Genomic DNA, 25609 nt, shown 5'->3' on the forward strand with positions numbered 1-25609 from the left:
TAAAAGTAAATAATCAAACTCACATCTCTTTTATCACATGGAGATGTACTGGGGAGTTATCATCTCTCTAGCGGTTGTCACACGTGACAAGTGTCTACACATAGGAGTCATGCAATTTCCTACACACAATTCACTTCTGTGTCAGAAATACATATAGCTTTGGACAAAGTAGTCCTCATGATGTCTCACTTCGGTGAAGCCTGCTAGAAATGCAATCAGTGCAATGGAACTATAGCACTTTATTTAGAGTTTCGCCAGGCTTGGTGCGTGAGGGATCAACGCCGCATGGTAAAATATTAAAAGTTACGGAGGAAACCTTTCTAATTTACAGTTTGCACTTCAAATGCCTTTGGAGACCAAAGCCTCTATGCAGCCGTGTGTTTGCCACCTGGACATGCAATTAGTTAGAAGCATCTGTGACAAGTCTTTGCAACCCAAAGAGTTGTTAAGCAAAAGGAATTAGCAGCTCCCCTGCCCCAACTGTAAAAAAAAGGAAAAGGAAAGAGGTACAGCTGGAATTCTCCTTAAGAGATTTCAGGATCAGCTGCATTGAAGCATCTACACCACTGACTTTCATGTGATAAAACTTGTCTGAATTTACATCAATGCTTGGGTAAGTAGGTAAGAAACACTGAGTAGAAAGGAGATGAAGAAGTTTTGCTGAGGGAGGAAACACAGATTTTGAGCCAAATGTGAAGGAACTCCCTGCCTATTGACATCAGGCAGGCACCTTCACTGTCCTTTTTTCAACGCCCACTTAAAACAAGGCTATCCGGACACATCGATGCCGACCCAATGTGCAGCAGCTGTGAAAAAGTCACATTTTATGCGAGGTTTCATTAGGAAAGAAACTGAAAATAAAACTGCCACTATCATAATGCCGTTATACAAATCCATGGTGTGACCGCATTTGGAGTCCTGTGTCCAGCTCTGGTTGCCTCACCTCAAAAAGGATAGTGTAGATTTGGAGAAGGTTCAGAAAAAGGCAACCAAAACTATCAAGGGGATGGAACATCTCCCCTATGAGGAAAGGTTGCAGCATTTGGGGCTTTTTAAGTTTAGAGAAAAGGCAACTAAGAGGTGACATGATAGAAGTGAATACAATTATGCATGGCATGGAAAAGGTGGACAGTCTTTCTCCCTTTCTTATAACATGAGAACTCGTGGACATCCAAGGAAGCTGAACATTGGAAGATTCAGGATGGACAAAGGAAAGAACTTCTTCACACAGTGCGTAGTTAAGCTATGGAATTCTCTCCCACATGAGGTTGCCATCTTGGATGGCTTTAAAAGAGGATTGGACAGATTCATGGAGGTTAAGTTTATCAATGGCTAGCAGTCACAATGGTTATGCTCTGGCTCCACAGTTGGAAGCAGTATGCCTCTGATACCAGTTGCCAGGATGCTGGACTAGCTGGGCCATTGGCCTAATCCAGCAGGCTCTTCTTGTACTCTTACATTCTTATATTGACATGTTTAGCTTAATGTTAATTTTAATTATCTTTTAAATGTTTTCAATTACTTGTTTTAAATGTTTCCATATTAATAATTTTAATATGTCTTGTAAACTGCTCAGAGGCTCCATTACAAGCAAGTGGTATATAAATTTGGTAAAATGAAAGTAAATAAATGTCAAGGCAGCTCATAGACCCAAGGCAATTCACTTTGCAGTTTTGTAGAAAAGATTTCTCTACACACGAAAAGCCAACCAGTTCCTTATTTAGCATGTAATAGCTGTGCTCTTTGAGAATATGCACACACGCCGCACAACAATATCTGCCCAGAACTGGCATTTCAACTGTGTGATCTGGAATCAGTTTTGACCTTGTGAAAATACTTATAGTCCTCTTAATCCCTCTGGAATATTAATGCGAAAAGACAAGACAGCCTGTGAAAACATGAGATCCCACAATTGGTTTCGTCAGATTGGAGCTAAAATGGAATCACCACCATTCCCTCATATAGCAAACTTGGGTGGTTTTGTGCCTATCAATTTGGAAGTGAAATGGGGCCACCTAAAAATAAGACTGAGGCTTCCACACACTCAAGGGATTCCCAAGGTATGAAAAAAGATGTAAGTTCATAAAATAAAGTGCTCATTTCAGTGGGAAGCTGATCCTGAACTTGAGCTCTTTAATAGAAATGCAGGAAAATAGAAATGTGGTACATCTCACCATCATGGGGAAGTCTGTGACCAAGTGACCTGTGTGCGGCTTCAAGGCCTGCATGCTCCCTTCTTATGGCTCCTAGTCTTTCAGCTGGACTTGGACTAGCCAGCCTTTCAAATAGATCAGTGGCCCCAACCTCCCCCCCCCCACAGACCACTTCACTTGACAATTGCTGAGGGTCTTGGCAGACCACCTAATGCTTTTTCTCCCTTTTGTAGCAACTGTAATGCACTGCACGCCTTATTGTATTTTTATTGCTTCTTTCATTTCTTATGTTGCATTTTATTTGTATTCCCAACTGTAATACAATAACATTCAATATAAGAAATAAGTGACAATTCAAAATGCAGTTAAAAATCAAGATGAATATTTATTGCAGACATTCCACGGAATACCATATTGAAGCTGACAGACCACTGGTGGTCCATGGACGACAGCTTTACTCAGTATAAGGAAGCTCCCTGTGTTACTACCATAATTTTACTGTTATGTCCTCACTGGTTTTGTGTGAAGCCAGTATGGTGTAGTGGTTAGATGTTGGACTCGGACCTAGGAGACCAGGGTTCGAATCCCCACGTAGCCATGAAGCTCAAGCTCACTGGCAGGGCCGGCCCCAGGCACGCCGGGCCCTTGGGCACCAGCTTCCCCCGGGCCCTGGCACCTGCATATATGCACACTCCACCTACCTACCTACCTACCAGGCGGGCAGAGGAGTGGGAGGTCGGGCAGGCAGGTGGGGAGGTGGGATGGCAGGTGAGCGAGCAGGGGTTGAGTGAGTGGGGGAGGTGGGGGAGGGCGAGTGGGGGAGAGAGTGAGCGAGCAGGGGGGTTGGGGGGGCAAGCAAGAGGGGAGGAAGGGCAAGGGAGGGGGGAGAAGGCAAGCGGGCAAGCAAGAGGAGGAGGGGGAGTGGGCAGGGGGAGAGCGAGAGAGCAATCAGGTGGGGCAGAGAGAGAGAGAGAGAGAGAGAGAGAGAGAGAGAGAGAGCAGGCAGGTGGACAGGGGGAGAGCGAGCGAGAGGGTGGGCAGCTTCCTCCCTGTGATCTGCAGCACGGAGCCTGCCATGGAAGGGGAGTGATACTCCCCCACCATAATAAGGGGCCCTTCAGGGGGCACTGTGGGCTGTGGGGCCCTCAGCCAGGGCCCCACCTGGCCACCTTTGGAGCCACCCTACTCACTGGGTGACTTTGAGCCAGTCATTGCTTCTCAGTCTAATCTACCCCACAGGGTTGTTGTGGGAATTAAATGAGGAGGGGGAACCAGCTCAGGGTGGAGCCACCCTGAACTCCTTGGAGAAAAGGTTGGATATAATAATAATAATAATAATAATAATAATAATAATAATAATAATAATATGTGTCTATCTGCACATCAGCCCTGTGAGATAGGTTAGGTGGAAAGACACTGACTGACCCACAACCATTGCATGAGCGTCATGGCTGAGGGGAGAATCGAAATTGAGCGTCCCCAGTCAAATCTACCTACCACACCAGCTCTCAAATATAGTCACTGATCGCATTCCCTCTTAAGTTACCCACAATGGGTATGCACCAAAGCAACCAGTTTAGTCACAAGAAACAACAAGTTCCATTGCCGTCAACAGGACTTAATGGCTAAATTTAACTGGATCAAGTCTGGTTTGTTTGCTTTTTGAAAAGTCTTGAAGGCCTTTCCAAGGTGGTGAAGTGCCTGGAGACAGAGTTAGGCTACTAGCAACTGATACATTCAGTCCTTGTTTAGTTTGTGTGTGTGTGTGTTTAATGTGTACCTAGATTCTGCTTTCATCAGTATCTTAGACCTATGTTCCTGGATTCAAACGTACAATGAATGACAGCCTTCTACATTTAATTAAAATATGTACCATCACAAACAAATTTAAATAATTAAATATGTATCTTGGGAGGAAAGAGGGGAATGTAAAACAAACAAATACATGAATAAACAAAGAAACAAAAGTTGCATAGCAAATCAGAAAGGCATAAAAAGGGCTCCCAAACATCTTCTTTTTTAAAAAATGACACATTGATATTGAGGAATTCTTAGAGCTAGCCAAGCTGGCTGGTAAAATGCCAAGTTGTATAAATGTGTGCATACACACCCGCATGCACATGCCCTCCAGTATGAATAACTATCAAAATTAAACTATTTTTTTAACTGAACCAGGGAAGAAACACCGAGCCTTAATATATTTGCAGCCAACCTATTGATTGGCAGGTTGTCACAGTACGAAATGCCTCTGTCTGCTCACGTCTGCCAGCAGGAGAACATAGAGAGGTTTGCCACTTTTCTTTGCCTCTTGCCTCAAGGCTGAAGATGACGACAGGGCCAAGGGTTGATGAGCTTAAATGTAATACCTCTGATTTTACCCCTCAAGCTACTCTAATAAACAGGGGCGTCCGAGGTTTGAACCTAAGCTTTTAAGCCGTCCCTCCATCTGTTATTATCTTTGCAATGCCCTCTGATTTCTCACTACAGGTTCTTGTTCTGCATTTGCTAGCAACGTCTCTTCAGGACTCCAAAGAAAAGGGGGAGAGGAGACCCAGTTCAAAAATGTGTTCAAACCAGGAACAAATCTGGAACAACAGCTGGCTATTGGGTTCACGTACTGCTTGCGGGCTTCCCAGAAGCACTACTCTGAGCGACTGTGAGAACTGGGTGCTTTCTCATTCCTGTCCCCATAGGTCTTCTTTTATAACTAGAGATACAAATTGGGACCTTTTCTATCACTAGCTTAGATGTGACCTACCAAGCATAATTAAATTCACCAGCTAGATATAGGTTGAGAACTCCCTTCCCATAGCTTGTAGCTCCAGGCAGGCAGACTTTTTTTTTTTTAAAAAAGGAGGCTAGTTGAGCACCTAATAGACTGCTGCCAGTGGCTGGTGCACTGTTTAGGAGAAATCAGCTGCTTAGCAGAAATATGGGGCACGTAATCCAGGCTCCGTCTTAACCAAGAAGCCTCCACGTCTTTCTGATCACAGCCTAACTTACAGAGTCATTGATTCATGTTTGGGGTGGGGTGGGGAATTTATGCTAAGAATAAAACAAGGAAAAAAACAACAAAAATCTATATTTATATATTCACTGCTCATTCAACCCCCTATTGCTAAATTTTAGCAATGTTGTTTTGCATTTAGACTTTGTTATTTTTAGATGTTAAAAAAAGGTTTGTGAAAAGCCAGTTACTAGTTTCACAGTGCTGGGGTATTTAAAATGTTCTGTCCCTCGACCCCACCCCATCCCATCTTTCTGAATTAAATCACCTTACACCACAATCCTAAGCCTACTTAGGATTCCATTTCCAGAATGGAATTTGCTTCCAAATAAAACATGCTCATGCATGATTAGTTGCATCAGCTGAAGGCGGGAATGCACATTAGAAAGCATATCCGATAGTGAAGCCTGCAGTGGTGAGGTGACCGACTTCCACAATGCAATCCAATACATGCCTACACAGAAGGAAGCCAAAGGTCTGATCAGGTCAACCCCTCTGTAGCTTCAGGGACATTGTAGCATCAGTATTCGCCAACCATCCCCTGCATCCTGAAGTCACCGGGATTGAAAAGCGCTTAGCTTTTGGCTGAATTGTATCTTGGCCCAAGAACAATATCAATCAGCTCCTCAGAATATACACAGAAAAACAGTTCAATCTACCTCTGAGTCATTTCACTGTCAGAGTAATGAACTAAATGGCTTTTGAATTGTTATTGTCTATCTTTCAAAGAAGCATCAGAGAATACAGTGTGCTATTATTACAACTTAGACAGATGCAATAACATTGTATTAAAGTCACGGCATAAAATATGGCATTTTTTTTAAAAAAAGACAAGTATATATATATTAAGGATTGTTTGCTCCCACCTCCATCATGACACCCTTATTAAAACACTCTAAAAAAATTCAAGTGAGATATATTTATAAAAATATTTTGTGAATAGTCTCAGCTGGTTCCTCTGGAGCGCTCTGGAGCAGCACTCCATTGAGGATTGTGCAAAATATTCTCTTTTTAAGAGGAACACATTTGATATAGCCAACCAACATGCATCAATATAGGTAAAGAAAAAGCAAGAGAGAGAAAGTATAGGTTGGGAAGACCAGGCCTGGCAGCAGTACATGTGAAAAAGAATATATCTGTTATAGTGCCTCATCTGCACTATCCATTCAAAGCAGTATCATACCACTTTTCCCAAAGAATTCTGGGAATTTGAGTTTGTTAAGGGTGCTGAGAGTTGTTAGGACACTCCTATTTCCCTCACAGAGCTACAGTTCCCTGAGTGTTTAACAATCAATCCCTCTTCCTAGAGAACTCTGAGAATTGCCCTGTGTGGTACCCAACCATCCATCACAACTGAGCCCAACAAATTGTCATTGTCCCTAAAATATTCAAAAAAGATAGCTGCTATTGGCAATATCACCCTCCCTCAGCAGATCACTGAGCAGTGCTGAGCCAAAATGACTCACTTGATTTTGTGTTTCCTTTCATGGATATCCAGAAGCCTCTTGTTTTCAGCTCTTGCTGGCACTCAATGTAACAATCACCTTCCTGTTGTTTGGGTGCCCTTCTTCTCCATGCCCTTTTTCATCTACTTTGCCCTTGCTGCCCTTGACCGCATTTCCCCACATTGCCATTTAATCTGATTGGCTGAAGTGAGTTAGGATTTGTCGTTGATGATGCCATGACACTGCACCTGATGTGATTATGTCATCGCAATTTTTACCCGTAGATAAAATTGCAGCAGCCTCTGCACAAAATTCACCTTACTAAGAAGAACAGAATATTCTCCCACAAGAGGCAGCGATGGCCACCAGCTTGGATGGCTTTAAAAGAGGATTAGACAAATTCGTGGAGGATAAGACTATCCATGGCTACTAGCCACGATGGCTCTATTCTGTCTCCATTGGCAGAGGCAGAATGCCTTTAAATACCAGTTGCTAGAAATCACAAGTTAGGAGAATGTTGTTGCACTCATGTCCTGCTTGCAGGCTCCCCATAAGCATCTGGTTGGCCACTTTGAGAACAGTGTGCTGGGCTAGATGACCCACTGGCCCACTTTGCCACACTCTTCTTATGTTATATTCTTACGAATAAATGTCACATTATTTCGCACATGTTTCCAGTCCCAGATATTTCTAATTCAACATGGCGTCTATCTTGCTGCTGGGCCTCCCTGGGCAAGGGCACATCAAAGGGACTTTCTTCCACTCCCATCACCCCCCTCTTACACAGAGGAACAGAGTCACAGGGAAGGCTCAACTCCACAGCTTTTAATAGGGGTTAACAGCACACCTTAAATACTCCACAGTCATTAACAGAAGTTCCTGAAACTCATCAGCCTTCCAGGAACAAAACTACTTGAACATAAGAAGCTGCCTTATATTGAGTCAGATCAGTGGTCCACCTAGCTCAGTATTTTCCACACTGGCTGGCAGCGACTCTCCAGGATTTCAGATAGTATTCTTTCCTAGCCCTACCTGGAGATGACAGAGTTTGAACCAGGGACCTTCTGGATGCAAGACAGATGCTCTGCCGCTGAGCTAAGGTCCATATTGCTATGATAATATGGGCACGTGTCCTATAGTTGAAGAGCGTCAGAGAACAGCTCTCTGTTTGAAAGAGGTCAGCACCAGGAAGCATAGATGATGGGAGCTGAAATTAACCAACATCTGGAGGACCAATGGTACCCCACACCTCACACCTCACCTACACTGACAGTCAGCAGCTCTCCAGGATTTCAGGCAGAAATCCCTCCCAGACTTACCTGAAGACGCCAGGGACGGAACCTGGGACCTTCTGCATGCAAAGCAGATCCTCTACCACATATGAGCTATGGCCCTTCCTCCAGTTTCTGGAGGGTCTCTTCTGAACGCCCCGGTTCCCTTGTGAGCTCTTGGGGAAGCCCTACACACACCCTCACCCTCTTGGCAGACTGGAAATCTTCTTCAGGCTAGAGCCTGCCAAAGGCAAATGTCTTTTGTTACCAACTCCAAATTCATTAAAAATAAGCCAACGGAGAAGAAACAGCATGGGTTGCAATAAACACTGTATGTATCATAAGGAGTGACAAATGATCACATGTATCCAACCTCCTTTGTTTCAGGATCTCTCTGCCCCTCCTCTTTCTCTCTTTCCCATTTGAAAAACAACAACAACAAAGCTATCATTAAAAGAGAACTCAGTAGTTGGGGCACATCTGGCATAAAAAATGCACTCAGAAAAACCTCAAGAATAAATATTCATATTGGCAATACGGGGGCATGCTGCTTTACAACATCTCCTGTGCTGTATTAATCAAAGGTATAAAACCAAAACTTGTTCTCTTGAGCAATCTCCTTATCATGGCTTCCCCCTCCTCATTCGTCTTCCAAAGCAAAATGTCCTGAACCCTTTCCACTTTCTCGTCTTAATTTTTCTCGTTACAAGATCCCGAGTGTCACGCAATGTATTACTCTTCCTAACCGGAGTGGTGCATTTCCCCATGCCCCCCCCCAACCTCCCTTGTCTTTCAACTTGTCCAGTGTTACTTAAATGGAATTATCTGTTGCAATCCGTATATGGAATCTGCCTAGCCCACTTATCTCACAATGCTGTATGTCACCTAACAGATTATCTTTTTTAATCCATACATCAAATCTACATAACATATGTCTTTAATTCAGAGGCACTGATGAGCTATAGTATCACTGAATGGATTACTTCTCTTAATCCATTATTGGCAGTTGTAAGAGAGTTCTTCAAAGAGAACCCCTTGTTCCATCCTGGTGACACGCGTGCACGCGTGGGGCTTTAGTTTTCAGCAAACTAGAGGCCTGTCATATGTCAAACACAGTTTGACATAAGTACCTGTTGCTGATGTCCTCAAAACTCCACAATACTGAGCTACGCCATTCAACTAAACCTTTATTTCAGGCCAATGGGGGTTTAGTGAACAAAGATTAGGCTTGTTCAGGACACAATTTCTAATTTCAGTGGTGTTCCATTTAAATCTGGAATTACTACAGTGACCTTATCCAAGTCAAAACTGATTATAAGTGGGTGAGACTAATGTCAACTCTTGTCCTAGTGACAGGAAGGCTTTTAGTTTGGTGCTTTCTAGTACTTGGAAGCAAAGGTACCCTTAGAGCCAAACTGCACATTACATGGAGAATCTGCAAAGGAATCTCCAAAATGTTTTTTAAATAAATAAATAAGCAAGCTGGGAGATTCAGTTGGTAAACTTAACAGTAGGAATCAGAGGAGAAATGTGATCAGTTCATACAGGAGAACCGGCCTAATTTGCACTTTCCAAAACAAGACATGAACTGAAACACGGCTATCCTTTGAAATTCACACTTTTCTGAATTTTGCAGCGCAGTTCTCCAGCCAAGTAATGTGTACAAAAATGCATATATTAATAAAAATAATGTTAAAAAGTGCATTATATTAGCAGAAAATGCATTGCAAAAATCTGTATGTTAGGCAAAACCAAAAAAGTGTCTATTAGGAGGAATTTGCACTAAAATGCTGATGGATTTTCATGAGGACTTTTTTTTAAAAAAAATGCAAACTGAGGTGGAAATGTGAAGAACCGAACTTCAGACTAGGGGAAAAACACAAGAAAGGAGAGAAATGGAAATTGACAAATTAACCCATCCCTACTTAAGAGAAACTGTGCTTTGTGTCCAGAAACAGGTAGATCTTGTTGCTCAAACAAGGCATTACTGAGAGAAAACACTCTCTTACACTCCCTGCTGCTCAGGAGGAGCCAATTGCCAGCCTGGTAGGCGGAGCCAAACTAGAGCCCAGAAGGCTCTTCGCCGAGAGGTGGCAGTGACGGGTTTCAGCAGATGAGGCAGTGGTCGGCAGTTTCTGATTCTAACACATAACAATCAGAATTGAAACAGCTGCCAATTAAGATCTTGGGTAGCTCCAGAAATCCTTTGAAAGAGGTACTCAAAGACAGACTCAACCATAACTCACAGGGAAAAGGAGTTCCAAAACTCCTTGAGAATGGGGTTAATCCTCAGTATCATGAAATATGACATTAATGCATTTGCATGGCGACAGCCTGCTAAAGAAAGATCATTGCTAAACCTTAACACAATTTCACACCCACCCACCCCAGATATCACTACTCCTGTATATAGAAAACTGGCAATCCTCCCCCTGGCAACACAGCAGCATGATATGCCCATTATTTCTGGCGAAGCGCAAATGATGACCACCTTCATCAGTTTTCCAGCAATGGGGAGGGAAAGAGTGGGGCATTCATCCCTTCATAGGCCCCAGATATGTAAATAAGTGACAAGGGAATATAAAAGACATACCAAGTAGAGACGCTTACTAGATCTGAACTATCAAGATTTCACTAATAAATATGGAAAACATTTCTGAATATGAACTGTCACTGTACGGATCTGTGAAAGTCATCACATATGATGTTTACAATGATCCCTCTCCCATTTGTCTCTTTACACACAAATCCAGAGCTGGAGTTGGAACAAGAAGTTCTTGAGAGACACTCTCATTCTCTCACACCATGCAAGCAATTCCTTTCTTTTGTAAACAATTAAGATTGCAGTCCTGTGCAGGGACAGCATTATTCATTTTGGAGTATACATGTACAGGATTAAGCTGCACAATGTGACACGATATGGTAGCAACCAAATTTGGGGGGGGGGGCGGAAATCTGCACCTAGAATACATTTCAATCTGTGGGGTATTTAGTTTTACTGTATAATTCAGTGATAAAGATAAAAGTCCAAGCAACATCCTCCAAAAATGTTCTCAAGAAACTCTGCCCAGGTGAGAATACATTCCCACAACATGTTTTCTCCTATTCCTGCCATAGTGTTTCCCTTGCAGATGTATTGATGCCAATTAGTCTTCTGTAAGCCAACAACCTTGAGAGCAGAAACAAATCCAGAATTTCTCTTCCAGGAATACTTGGCAGCATCCACCCAACATGTTTTTGCAGGGATCCCATCACAGGAATCATCACTGAAACATGCAAACACACTGCACTCCTCCAAAGGATGAAATGTCAATATGGAGCATCATTATCAGATGGATGGGGGTGGGGTGGGGAGAGAGAGAATCCATCAGTGAGTTCTGCTCAGTGCTGCTCAGGGGAATACTCCTGCCTATGGAAGCAAAGTCTGGATCCAACCCATCATTTCTAATGCAGGTTTGCTCAGTGGTATCCATACACAGATGTGTCCACTTTTTAGGATTCACATGTTCTCTTCTCTCATTGGGATTCTGCACAGAATGTAATGTTCCATGTAAGGAAGAAATCACAGCTATTATCATTCATAGGAATGGCAATAGTGAGAAGGCTTCTTAATGTTGCTTCTTAATGTTGCTTCTTAATGTTACAAATCTTCGGCCAGTGCACACCACTTGTGGATTTCCCTCCTAAGTTACTGAGGAGGAGGAGATGTCAATGGGACCCCAGAAGGCCAAGGAAAGGCCTTTCCTTCCTTCTCTTTCTGGCTCATTCTTCTAACATACTTAAGGAGGCAGGTGGGAATTAGAGGCAGGAGCCAGGAGTGTATGTGTGTGTATGTGGGTGTTTATTTATTGCATTTGTATACCACCCCATAGCCAAAGCTCTCTGGGTAGTTTACAACAATTAAAAATATTAAAAACAAATATGCAAATTAAAAAACACATTTTTTAAAAAGCAATTTAAAGACATATGCTAAAATGCCTGGGAGAAGAGGAAAGTCTTGACCTGGCACTGAAAAGATAACAGTGTTGGCGCCAGGCGCACCTCGTCAACAAAATCATTCCATAATTTGGGGGCCACCACTGAGAAGGCCCTCTCCATTGCTGGCATCCTATGAGCTTCCCTCAGAGTAGGCACCCGGAAGAGGGCCTTGGATGTTGAGCGAAGTGTATGGGTGGGTTTGTGTCAGGAGAGGCATTCCATCAGGTATTGTGGTCCTAAGCCATGTAAAGTTTTATAGATTAAAACCAGCACCTTGAATTGAGCTCGGAAACATACAGGCAGGCAATGCAAATGGGCCAGAACCAGTTTTATATGTTCGAACTATCTGGTCCCTGTTATCAGTCTGGCTGCTGCACTTTGCACAAGCTGCAGCTTCCGAACTGTCTTCAAAGGCAGCCCCATGTACAGCGCATTGAAGTAATCTAACTTGGAGGTTATCAAAGCATGGACAACTGAAGCCAGGTTATCCCTGTCCAGATAGGGGCGTAGCTGGGCCACCAACCAAAGTTGGTAGAAGGCACTCCGTGTCACCGAGGCTACCTGAGCCTCAAGTGACAGAGATGGTTCTAGGAGAACCCCCAAGCTACGAATCTGCTCCTTCAGAGGGAGTGCGACCTCATCCAGGACAGGTTGAACATCCACCATCTGGTCAGAAGAACCACCCACTAACAGCATCTCAGTCTTGTTTGTATTGAGCCTGTTTATTAGCCCTCATCCAGTCCATTGTCGCAGCCAGGCACTGGTTCAGCACATTGACAGCCTCACTTGAAGAAGATGAAAAGGAGAAATAGAGCTGCGTGTCATCAGCATATGGATGGCAACACACTCCAAAGCTCCGGATGACTGCACCCAATGGTTTCATGTAGATGTTGAACAGCATGGGGGGTAGAACTGACTCCCTGTGGTACCCCATACTGGAGAGTCCAGGGTGCCAAGCAGTGTTCCCCAAGCACCACCTTCTGGAGCCAACCCACAAAGCAGGAGCAGAACAACCGCCATGCATTCCCTCCCACTCCCAACTCAGCCAGTCTTCCCAGAAGGATACCATGGTCGATAGTATCGAAAGCCATCAAGGAGAATCAACAGAGTCACACTCCCTCTGTCTCTCTCCCGACAGACGTCATCATACAGGGTGACCAAGGCTATTTCCATGCCAAAAGCAGGCCTGAAATCTGACTGAAATGGATCCAGATAATCGGTCTCATCCAAGAACATCTGGAGCTGGCCTGCCACCACTCGTTCAAGGACCTTGCCCAGGAATGGGACATTTGCTACCGGCCTATAGTTATTAAGATTTTCTGGGTCCAGGGAGGGTCTCTTCAGGAGTGGTCTCACTACTGCCTCTGTCAGGCAGCCAGAGACCACCCCCTCTCGCTAAGAGGCATTAATCACTTCCCTGGCTCAGCCGGCTGTTCCATCTCTGCTAGCTTTTATTAGCCAAGAAGGGCAAGGATCCAGCACAGAAGTGGTTGCTCGAACCTGTCCAAGCACCTTGTCAACATCCTCAAGCTGCACCAACCGAAACTCATCCAAGAAATCGGGACAAGGTTGTGCTCTGGATACCTCGCTTGATTCACCTGCTATAACCATCTCTACAAAAGACGTTTGACCTCAGCAGAGTGCACTTTCCAGGGCAAAGAAATGTCAGTGCCCAAGGTGTCTGCTGGCTGTTTTTACAAATGGCAACAGCCAAGACAAATATATCAAAGAATTAATTAAAAATTATAGCTGGAAAGCTTGTAGTATAACCTAATGTTCATGGAGAAAGAATGGGAAAAGAATGAAGAAAGACTTCTTTCCAATACATGAGCGAGTGCATGCAGTAGCTATACACATCATTGGCATTGTTTCAACAAATATAGCTGCAACATGGGTCAATCAGATTTCCTTGCCCTGTACTCTTGAATAGTCAACCTAGCTACCTCCTTTTGCCTTCCAAAATGAAAATGTAACCCAAAGTTATCTATCTATCTATCTATCTATCTATCTATCTATCTATCTATCTATCTATCTATCTATCTATCTATCTATCTATCTATCTGTCTGTCTGTCTGTCTGTCTGTCTGTCTAACGAATTTATAAACTGTTTAATATAGTATATCTAAGCGGTATGTACACATGAATTTGTCAATTTCAGTTTCACTTAGTTTATCATTTTTCCATTTGAAAACCCAGTGCTCCACATTTCCACAGCACTTTGCAATCTTTTTTAAACAAAGCAGTCGTCATGAAATTTCATCTGCATTTAGGTGCATTTTCCCCCTAACAGACACATGTGTGAATGCAGTTTTGACCAATATACACATTTTTGCAAGCAATTTCTCCTAATAGAATGCACTTTTATTTGTTATCTTTACAAATATATGCATTTTCATGCACACTTTTCATGAATAGATGCATTTTTGGTTGGTTGAAGAACAGCATTCTGATGGGTTGCTAGTGTCACTCCACTGGGATGTGGGCTTTAGAGTGTGCCCAAGGATGCTGACCCATCATGGAAAAAAAGCAGTAACAACCATGTGTCCATTTCCACAGATTGCTGGCAAGCCTGATTCCAATGCACTAGCCACAATTACAGTATTCAACTTAATTCTTGTGCTTGAGGCACGACTCCAGTTAGCACACCTGGACTTTCCCCCTCCTCCCACCCATGTGCCTGGTGCCATTTCCTGTTCTAGGACCCGCTATAACAGATTTAGGGGGCATGTGGAGGGAGGAGAGGAGGATTTTCTTCTGCTACATAAGGAAAAATCCTTGTGCTGATGGAACGATCTTCTTAGCACTACAGTGAATACAACCCATAGCCTCTCTGCACAACATCAGATTCGGATCTTTACAACAAGTAGCTCAGGGTTACCTTCAAAAACATGTGACTTAAGCACAAAACAAAAGCAGAGAACTATCATGGCGAACGGCATCACAAAATTCTAATAAATGCGAATTTCTAAGGATGGCTGTGTTTCGGTTCTCATACTGATTTGGAAAGTGCAAAATTGATAAATTCTGCTTAAAATGTGAACTCTGTTGAAATTCTCACCCATCCCAAGTCTGCCCGTACTCCTCCAGGCATAGCCAAATGGGCTGATAGATTTCATGGTGACAGCAGCTCAAGGCAGCTCACAACCACTTTGAAGTTTACCTTGGGACAAGAAAAGAGCTAAAGAAGGGGAAGACAGAAAATATTGCCCTCCAACAGAATGGGATCAAAGGATTGTGGACAGACCACTTTCCTCTTCAGCAACAGACAAAACCTGCTTGCCAACAGTCAGCACCTGAAATGTCTCTGTTATTGATGTCGGAAAGCCACACTTAGCTGACCTAATGAAATGTATAGCCTTACTTCCTTTACATGCCACTTTTATCATGAAATCAGTGTGACTACCAATAGGGCCAGTTTCAAGTCTGAGTGCTTCCTGGGTAGGCAAGAGAAATTTGATTCAGTTCAGGTTTAAAGCTGAATCTATCAAATTCACACTTTCTGAAACGATATGAGAACCAAAAGACAGCCATCCTTCGGAATCTGCTCTTATCCGAACTTTGTGATGCAGTTCTCTAGCCAACCAATATTTACAAAAATGCACGTATTAGCAGAACATGTGCATAAAAATGACCATACTAGTGAAAATAACATACAAAATACATTAGATTCGGAGAAATTGCTTGCAAAAATGTGTACATTAGTCAAAACTGCAGAAAAATTGTGTCTTTGGGTAGAAATTCACACTAAAATGCTGAAAAGAATTTACATAGGGGGAAAACCCAACTGCTGCAGAAATGAAGGGAACTGAATTTAAGATTAGGAAAATGAGAAATGGAGAGGACAGAAATTGACAGATCATTCCATCCCTATTTCTGGGCAAAGTGCTCTCTATTGAGCCCCCTTATAAGAACAGAGGAAGCTGCCTTATACCAAGTCAGACTATTGATAATTTCAATAATTCTTGTAAACTGCTGAGAGGTTTTGTTACAATCAAGCAGTAAATAAATTATGTTAAACAAAAAAAATATATTGGTCCCTCTAGCTCATTGGCCCTCACCTGAGGGCTGCATTACCATTTTGACAGACATCACTATCTCTAGGAGTGATTAAGGATGAGCAAACCTGCCCATTTCAGTTTCTCAGTTTTCCACACTTAAATTCTGTTCTCCACATTTCCACACCAGCTTCCACGTGTTTTTTTTTAAAGTCCTCATGAAAATTCATCAGCATTTCAGTGCAAACGTCTCCTACTATACACATGTCGGTATGTGATTTTGCCTAATATCACACATTTTTGCATATTATTTTCACAAATATATGCATTTTATGCTCACTTTTCCCTAGCATATCCATTGTGGTACACATTACTTGGCCAGAGAAATGCATTTCAAAATTTGGAGAAGTGTGCGTTAGGAACATAGGGACACGGGAAGCTGTCTCATACTGAGTCAGACCATTGGTTCATCTAGCTCAGTATTGTCTACACTGATTGGCAGCTGATCTCAAGGGTTTCAAGCAGCCATCTCTCCCAGCTCTAGCAGGAGATCTCTGGGATTGAACCTGGGCCCTTCTGGATGCAAAGCAGAGGTACCACCCCTGAATGATGGCTGTGTTTCAGATCACACATTGTTTCAGAAAGTGTAGATCTGGTACGTTCGCCTTTCAATGAGAACTGAATCAAATTTGTCTCCCATCCCTAGTGATAACATAGCAACACAATATAATTGTAAACAAAAACATGTTGAGCTCAGCAGTATTCCTAACTTGTGGCAGCCCTAAATCTGCAGGTATGTCTGAATTCATGCTTTTTCTGTAATAGCCTCAAATGAAAAACTATGGGCTGCTTCACACATGGAGGTTCATCCCCCCCCCGTGCGTAGTACCATTAAGTGATGACTTCCTTACATGAATGTACTACCACAGATCAAATCCCACCGACAGAACACAGTCACACCTCACCCAATGTCAAACAATATTTTGCAATAGCAGCAGTCCGCAAGCGAGTATAAAATTACGCATTCTGTGGATAATGTAGACAGAGGGAAGCTTTTTTCCCTCTTGCATGATACTAGAACTCGAGCACATCCAATGAAGCTAAATGTTGGAAGACAACGGAAAGTACTTCTTCACACAGCATGTAGTTAAACTATGGAATTCACTCCCACACATGTAGTGATGTCTGCCAACTTGAATGTCTTTAAAAGGAGACTAGACAAATTCATGGAAGATAAGGCTATCAATGGCTACTAGTCACACTAGTTAAATTACCTCCAGTATTAGGGTCAGTATGATTCTGAATACCAGTTGCTGGGGAACACAAGTGGGGACAGCACTGTTGCACTCATGTCCTGCTTGAGGGTGTCCCACCGGCAGCCAGGTTAGTTGCTGCAAGAACAGGATGCCAGACTAGATGTGTCTTTGGCCTGATCCAGCAGGGGTGTTAGGGGAGTCAAGTGGGATCAGTTTGCATGCAACTTCTGCATATGCATGCAGCACAGAAACAACTTCCTTTCTACCCTCATCCACTGCAGTGCACACAGAATGGTGAACTGCAAAAAAAGTGTGTTATTTATTTCTGTAAGCAGGTTTACTGTGCCGGGGCATCATATCCACTTTAATTGCACAACCCAATGTTATTCTCTGGACTCAGGTAGGACTGGAATCACCATAACACAGTGCCCCCTGGATGATCGTGGATGAGTGGTTCCTGTGTCTGAGAAATTTGTCAGTTGCCTGCCCTGGACGGGGTTGTACTCCCTACTGAAGGAGCAGGTACGTGGTCTGGGGTTACTTCTGGATCCAGCTCTGTCACTGGAGGGGCAGGTAGTCTTGGTGGCTAGAAATGCCTTTTATCAGCTCTGCCGGATGAGACAACTATGGCCATTCCTTGTCTGGGAGAGCTTGGCCACAGTATCTCAGGCATTGGTGATTTCAAGACTGGATTACTGCAATGCACTCTATGTGGGGCTTCCCTTGCACTTGACCTGAAAGCCGCAATTAGTGCACAATGCTGCAGCCAGATTGCTGATGGGAATGAGATCCTGTCAGCATATAACACCTCTGCTCAAAGAGCTGCGCTGGTTGCCAGTTTGTTACCTAGCCAAGTTCAAAGTGTTACTGCTGGTATGTAAAACCCTTAACAAGTTGGGACCAGTTTACTTATGGGACTGCCTTCTCCCATATGTGTTCACTCGAGCACTTCGATCCATGGAACTGGCACTGATACAGGTGCCACATAATATTCATTTTGCACTTGTAACATAGTCCTTTTAGTATGGCACCACCTACTCTTTGGAACTCCCTGCCTATTGACATCAGGCAGGCACCCTTGCTGAATTCCTTTTGGCACCTGCTTAAAACTTTTTTGTTTAAGCAAGCCTCTCCAGATACATAGACGTGAATCTGTTTCCATTTTTTTTGTGTTAGTAGCTGTTTTAGTTGCTTTAAATGTGCTTTAATTACTTGTTTTTTAACTGTTTCATTGATAAGTTTAATGTTTTTACAGGTCTTTACATGTCAGCGGCATATAAATTTTATTAAATAAATTCTCCTGCTTCTACTGAGAGCAGCATTCACTCTCAAACCTGTAGAGGGATGAGCTGCTGGGGATTGATGGCAAGATGCAGGGAGCCTCAGCTGCAAGAGAAAGGCTCTGCCAAGTTTAAGCATGCTCAGAAGAGCAGGATTGGCCCTGAAGACATCACTCCCTTCTCCAGTGAAGAAGTGCAATAATGGAAAAGAGCAAACAATGGCATGCTTCAGTTGCGCTAACTGAAATCACATATACTGCTATTCATTTTTATTTCTTTTCTTTTTGCATCTTTGATAATCGATAGAAACAAGGTTTACCTTTTATTTCTCCAAAGTTCCCTGATCCCATGGCAAGAAGCTTGTCCTTCCAATCTTTTGATAGTAGCTTTTCAATACTTGGGGTTTCTGAATGAAGAAGAAAAAGAGAGCAAGTGGGAGGGAGGGAGGGAGGGAGGGAGGGGGAGAGAGAGAGAATGTAAGTGAATCAACATGACTGACGGCACAATAGAACTCATTAAAAGTCTATCTGCTAGAAATAAGAGCTACCCTATCCTGGACCCCAGTTCATAATGACTTCATCAACAAACTGATAAGAGGGGAGAGAATGAAAAAAAAGAATGTGTTTTGTCACCTGCTGTTTCAAAATCATTAGCTTTTTCCTCTTACGGAACAAAGCCATTCCATATGACAATGGGTGCATAGAAACCTGGCGTTCATTGTTTTTCAATTTAGAGAACAAGTTTCTGCCTATAATGGATGCTTGTCAATTTCAGGGTGTTAGTCTGCAGTAAAAAAAAAATCATAATTATGTTGATAAAATGCAGAGTGGGGGAGGAAAAAAAATAAAAGGCAAAGAATTAGCGCCTAAATCTGCTACATGTAATTATATCCCTCGGTGTGTTTACAATTACATCCACTTTACAATGTGTTTAAACATAGTGTGGTGGTAAGCACGCTGTGGCAAGATTTTCTCCCCCCCCCCCAGTAACACATTGCAAACAAATAATAATAATGGTGGGAAAGTTCAGGATGATAAATGCTTTGCAAAGATTACAAAATCTGGGAAGAAAAATGAAGGGAGCCCTACCGGGAATAAGCATATCAGAAGAGCCGCGCTACATCAAGTCATGGACCCATCTACTCCTCCAGAATCCTGCTCCACCACCATGGCCAATCAAATGTCTCCAAGAAGCCCTCAAGCAGGACCTGGAGGATATAGGCCTCTCTTGCTGTTGTTCTGCAGCTACTGGCATTCAGGGGCATATTTTTCTCTTTGAAACTTGGAGGTTTCCATGTAGCCATCATAACTAATAGCCATTGACAGGTCTGACCTCCATGAACGGGTCTAATCCCACTTAAAAGCCTTCTAAGCTACTGTCAGTCACGACATCCTGTGGCAGTGACTCCCATAAATAAAATATGTGCTGTATAAAGAAGAGAGCCCCGCAGGATCAGACCAAGGGTCTATCTAGTCCAGCACCCAACTTCTGACAGCGGCCAATGAAATGCTTCAAGGATATCCAGAAGCAGCACAAGGGAAACCATTTATTTGTTAATTTCATGTGAATATCACTTGCTTTAAATATAGGCCTTACAGTGGATCACTCACTTGCTTGCTCACTCTGTGTGTGTGTGTTTTGTGCAGATTTTTAAACCCATAAGTAAATACAAATGCTAATACAACCCAGAGGATGTTAAAACTCTGTTCCAAACAATGTAATTGTATATTCTTGTCAGAGTTTAGAAGGGTGCACAATTACAATAGCTTTCAGTCCCACGATTAGCGCTGCATTCAGTTTGAAAATGGAGTGTACTAAAAGATAAGTGCTCCAGTGTGTTCCATCTAAATAACAATGGCCACCCTTACTATCTCGATCTAAGACATATAACTGCTATTCTCCACATTGGAGCTGATGTGTATTTGTTTACCCCCTACTAGGAACTGAAAGAGAGTACATGCTAACGTTTCAAAGGGAGCGTCTGGCCTAGAGACCATACAGTTATTATCAGCAACTGGTTAATTTCCTCCACAGAAATAAAAAGGCTTTACAAGGATCCTTCATTATCTTGGCTGGCTAATTTTGCTGGAGTTTTTGTGTCTGCTCCCTCCCATGCCAACAAAATGTTCTCAGGAGTCAGGGACACAATGATTTGGAAGCAGAACTGATGTGGGGAATGTGGGACCCCCAAAGCTCTGCCTTTGGGGACTGCTCTTGTGTGCTGCCCTTGCCATATTGATTCTAACAGAGGGATCCCCCCAGCTGGAATGGTGAAAACTTGAGTATGTGAAGATGGCTTATACTGGGGTTGGACCACAGGCTCATCTAGCCCATTATTGTCTGTTCTGATTAATAGTAACTCTCCATATTTCCAAGGACTGTAAACTGAAATCCTTTTCTACCTCTATTGTTGGAGGCACTATGCTTCTGAATACCAGTTACTGGGACTCGTGTTGGAAGTACCCAGTCAGCATGTGACTGAAGGGTTAATTCTCTTGGTCTGGGTGACAGTAGAATCTGGTTGGTTAGTCAGTTGGGAATCAACTCTCAGTGAGGAACACTGTTGAGATCTAACAGTTGGTGGAGTCAGAGAGAAAAGTTTTTTTTCCCCCTGTGTAGGCCTAACCTAAGAAAGACAAACCTCTCTGTTTATTGTTCCTCAAATCATATACTGTTACTTGCTCAGTTTACTTCAGTAAAATATTACCAGTTTCTGTTCTCTCTGGAATCTGTCTGCTTTATTCCAGTCACTCTGCTCAAAAGTCACAGGTGGGGAGAGTGCTGTTGCACTCAAGTCCTGCTTGTGGTTTTCCCATATAAGTACCATGTTGGCCACTTGACTAGATGGGCCCTTAACCTGAACCAATAGAGGATGACGCAGCTGAAAGCCATCATAAGCCAGCAGAATTCAAAACCATGGTAAATATTACTGTCAGTTAGGCCCTAAAAACAAAATAATATAAGAAGTGCCTGCTGGATCAGGCCAATGGCCCATCCAGTCCAGCATCTTGTTCTCACAATGGCCAACCACATGCCTATGGGAAACCCGTAAGCAGGACATGAGCACAACAGAACTCTGCCCACTTGTGATTCCCAGCAACTGGTATTCAAGGGCATGCTGCCCTTCACAGTGGAGGTAAAAAGCCATGGAAGGCCAATGATGAGGGAGCCTGGTTGGTCGTCAATGGGAGAGCATTCCACAACTGTGATGCCGTGACTGAGAAAGACCTAACCTGTATGGGTGGTATTCAACTAAACTCTTGCACTAGTGGAATGACTTCAACTAGCACAAGGGACTTTCTCCTCTTGTTCCCCCATGTGTGCCCCATGCCGTCCCCGAATCTGCTCTGGTGGGTTGGGAAAAAACCCAGAACAGATTTAGGGGTGTGCAAGGGAGGAGAAGGGGAGAATGTTCCTTTGTGCAAGGAAAACTCCTTGCACTGACTGAACATTCAACTTAGCGCTATGTTGAATACAACTCCTTGTGTCAACCTGCCATACCTAAAACAGTGGTGGAACAGATCTGGAGAAGGGCATCCCATGGCATATATATATGGTTGAAGATTTTCTCTATGCCTCCCTAAGAAATACACTGTATTTTCCTAGCGAATACTTCATCAAGAGTTAAAAAGAAAGTCCAGCAACCTGAGTAGGTCATCTAAAACTTTGCTATTTTCTTTTTTTCCTTTCTGCTGTTCCTTTTTTTTAAAAAAAAAATCTTGAGTAGTAAGTAAACAGGCCAGAATACCATGGTATTTGCAGTAGAAGACTGTCAGTCATTAAAAGCTAACAAACCTTTGCAAAGCAGGAATGCAGCAATAGAAATCCATTGTGAACTAACAATAGACTACAGAACCTCCAGGCACCAAATGCAGACCATTTTACTTCTAAGTCTATTGTCAGCAAAGTCCGTGACAAAGCTTTTCCCCTGCAGCTAGACAAAATATTCACCCTAGTGCTGCTTGTAAAGAAACAGAAGACTTCTGTGTAACTTGCAGAGTTAAAGGAACAGTAGCCCAGTTTGGAACGTCAATAGAAGCTGGTTACCTGCTGCCACTACACAGATAAGTTGTTTACTGATTCATATCTACTTTGAAATTAAAAGCACCCTCAAGACAAGCAGTTAATTCAAGCTAATGTTGGATGAAATAACACAAGAAAAATAATTCAAAATCACATTTAAGCAATCTTTGGATAAGCTAGAAACTGATTTATTCATTATTTCAGTATTTTTTATTTTATTTTATTTGAAAAGATTTATATACCGCTTAACCAACAAAAATATCTACGCAGTTTCTAGAAGACAATATAAAATATTCATTTAAAATCCTGATCACAGCAAAGCTGTTTTTTTTAAAAAAAAGACATAAAATGTATCAAACAATAAATAGAATGAGCAGTTTTAAAACAAATATGCATAATAAAATCTCTTCTTAAAAGTAGGGGTGGGAGAGTATTCCACCCACTACAGATTTTCAGATGGATTTTGGAAGAGTTTGCATGCTCACTCTTTGTATGGAGCAAGTATGGTTGCTACGAATGCAGCAGCTTTTCTGCAACACCGGATTTGTTACAGAGCACATCATGAGCCTTGCCTGCAGCTGTCTCCCTGCCCCTGCATTGCCAGACACACTTCCCTTCCCCTGCCTGGGCCTGCTACCACTATAGGAGAACACCGCAACTGCAACCAAACCTCTGCCCACAGGCCTGCTACCTCATTGGGGGTGCTACCCCCATGGCTACAGAGCCCTGCTGCTGCTGCTGAACCACTGCTATTGGTTAAAATTATAGAGATTAAAAGTGAGGTCCAAAAAGCCTCTCTAGGCTTCCCTTTTAATCTCTTTAGAATTAACCCTAGTTTGGCTTCACTGGATCATTTCAAACCAGATGACACCAAAGTCAGCCCCCGCTCCAAAATGAAGATGAGTCGGGGTTGCATTCCAATTCAATGAAACTAGCACCAGCAAACAAATTCCAACCCTAGTTAAAAGAACATGTTCCAACCCTAATTAAAAGTACATGCCGCCCTGGGCTCCTGCCGGGAGGAAGAGCGGGATATAAATCAAATAAATAATAAATAAATAAATGTTTGGGTAGGCTGGCCTAAACCAAGAAGGGTTTAGCAAGCATCTACAACCATGCAGCAAAGGCGCTTGCCTAATATCAGTGAACAAGGAGTTCCAGATAACAGGTGCTGCCACACTGAAGAACTGATTCCTTGCAAAGTCAGAACAGAAATTATGTGGCACTCATGGCAGATCTCAGAGTGGGGTACAATACATAAATTACAAATTACATGAAATAAGATTTAAAAAAAAAAAACACCCTGTAAATCAGGGTAACAATAAGTGCAGCAAAAATATGTTAAAACTACTATATTAAGAAACTACTACTCACTCGGAGGCCCCACCCGCACTATACATTTAAAGCATTTTTATACAACTTTAAACATGGCTTTCCCCAAAAAAAGCATACTGGAGATCTGTAGTTTCTTAAGAGTGCTGTGACTTGATCTAAAAACCCCTATTGCCCTCACAGAGATACAACGATCAGACTGGTTTAACATCAGTCCCTCTTCCCAGAGAACTCTGAGAACTGTAGATTCTTTGGGGGAAGTCATGGCTGTTTCAAGTGGCACAACACTGCCTCAAATGTATAGTGCAGGTAGGGCCTCAATCTGTGAAAATCCTAACCTCCTGTCAATACCTGGGCAAACTGATGAGTCTTTTGGAACTAAAAAAGATGAAAGTGTCAGTGGGGGTGCTTTTCATACAAGTGCATCAAGGCGGCATCACAACATAAACAAATGATAGAATTAAAACCCCATAAAAACATATCCATAAGAACTGCATTGATTGGAAAAGAAAACTCATATTAAAAGTCCTGTTTAAAAAGTTCTGTTTTCAGGAGATAGCTGAAAGAAAGAAGGGATGGTTCCTGCCGAACCTCTGCTGGCAGGGAGTTGCACACAGACCGCCATACTAAGGACCACAAGGGATGGTTCACCACTAGGTTGCCCCCTCCCTTTGTGAGATCCTTAGGCGTATTTGTGGCACTGCCAGCTCAAGGTTTTCGAGGGCATCCAGGTAAGACACCTTCCATGGACCCCCTTCTGCGGTGAGCCTTGCTCCTCGTGACCATTATCACCAGCTGTTGCAGCTCCTCCACTCCTCCTCCTCTTCCTCATCACTGCTACCAATTGCTTGCCTTAGTTCAATTATGGAATTTGCCCCCACGAGAGGTAATGATGGACACCAACACATTTGATGGACACCAACACATTTGATGGACACCAACACATAATAAACACATTTTTGTATGCAGCTTCGACTAAAGAACAAAATCATTTCCCTCTAATATAATGCATTTCTATATGTTACTTTTACTGATATATGCATTTTGTGCACACTTTCCCCTAATATATTCATGTTGTAAGCATTGCTTATTTGGAGAACTGCATCACAAAATTCAGAGCAGTACAAATTTCAAAGGATAGCTATGTTTTGGTTCATGAATTGATTTGAGAAGTGCAAATGGTGATTTTTCTCGTTAAAAGGCAAGAAGAAGAAGAAGAAGAAGAAGAAGAAGAAGAAGAAGAATTTCTTCCTCATCCCTAATATACACTATGGGTTCCCTCCTTGCTCCATGGAGAATAGCAGCTTCAAGGAAGGATTTCAGTTGGGAGAATGGCACAGAGAAAAGAGTTAAAACAAATCTTACCACTGAACTGCAAAGCTGAACCACATCAGATACTTACAACCACCACCAGGAGGTAAAAACATGAGTTTTTGTCATATCCAGTTGGCTTTAAGTGACATGACAGAACAGGGAACTGAACCCATGGCTTTGTACTCCAACCCCAGCTCTCCAACCGTTGTACCAAGCTGTGTCTGGCATTCCAAGAAGAGTCCCTGACCATGTCCATAGCTAATGGTGGCTGGTGGCTCCATGTCAGTGGCACAGTGCAATCTGTTCCTGATCTTACTCCAAACTCCAAACTAGGAACTGTCATAGCCGCCGCTGTTCACAGAACCCTCTCTTTATTTTATGGATTACATTTTATCTTGCCTTTCCTCCAGGGCAGCATGCACAGTAATTCCCAATCCCATTTTATCACTGACTGTAATTTTTGCATCTCATTGCCATTCAACTCCCACCTCCCCATTTTCTCCTTTATATGCCTGCCAACTACGATTCCACTTCACGCGTCTGATGAAGTGGGCT

General features: G+C 42.8%; 1 protein-coding gene across 16 annotated transcripts in view; it reads right to left on the reverse strand.

Annotated features, from left to right (window-relative positions):
- The window catches only part of SOX5 (SRY-box transcription factor 5), a 1141232-nt gene that overhangs the window by 282512 nt on the left and 833111 nt on the right, over positions 1–25609 (reverse strand). For 15 of the 16 annotated variants that reach the window (XM_061638411.1, XM_061638415.1, XM_061638414.1 and 12 more), the window contains one exon: positions 18705–18791. In XM_061638411.1, the coding sequence (XP_061494395.1) occupies positions 18705–18791 (87 nt within the window). Of the gene's footprint in view, positions 1–18704; positions 18792–22180; positions 22222–25609 lie in introns of those variants that run through there. The other variant, XM_061638423.1, reaches the window with a different exon arrangement.

The sequence above is a fragment of the Rhineura floridana genome, chromosome 8, assembly GCF_030035675.1.
Source record: "Rhineura floridana isolate rRhiFlo1 chromosome 8, rRhiFlo1.hap2, whole genome shotgun sequence".
NCBI classification, from domain to species: domain Eukaryota; kingdom Metazoa; phylum Chordata; class Lepidosauria; order Squamata; family Rhineuridae; genus Rhineura; species Rhineura floridana.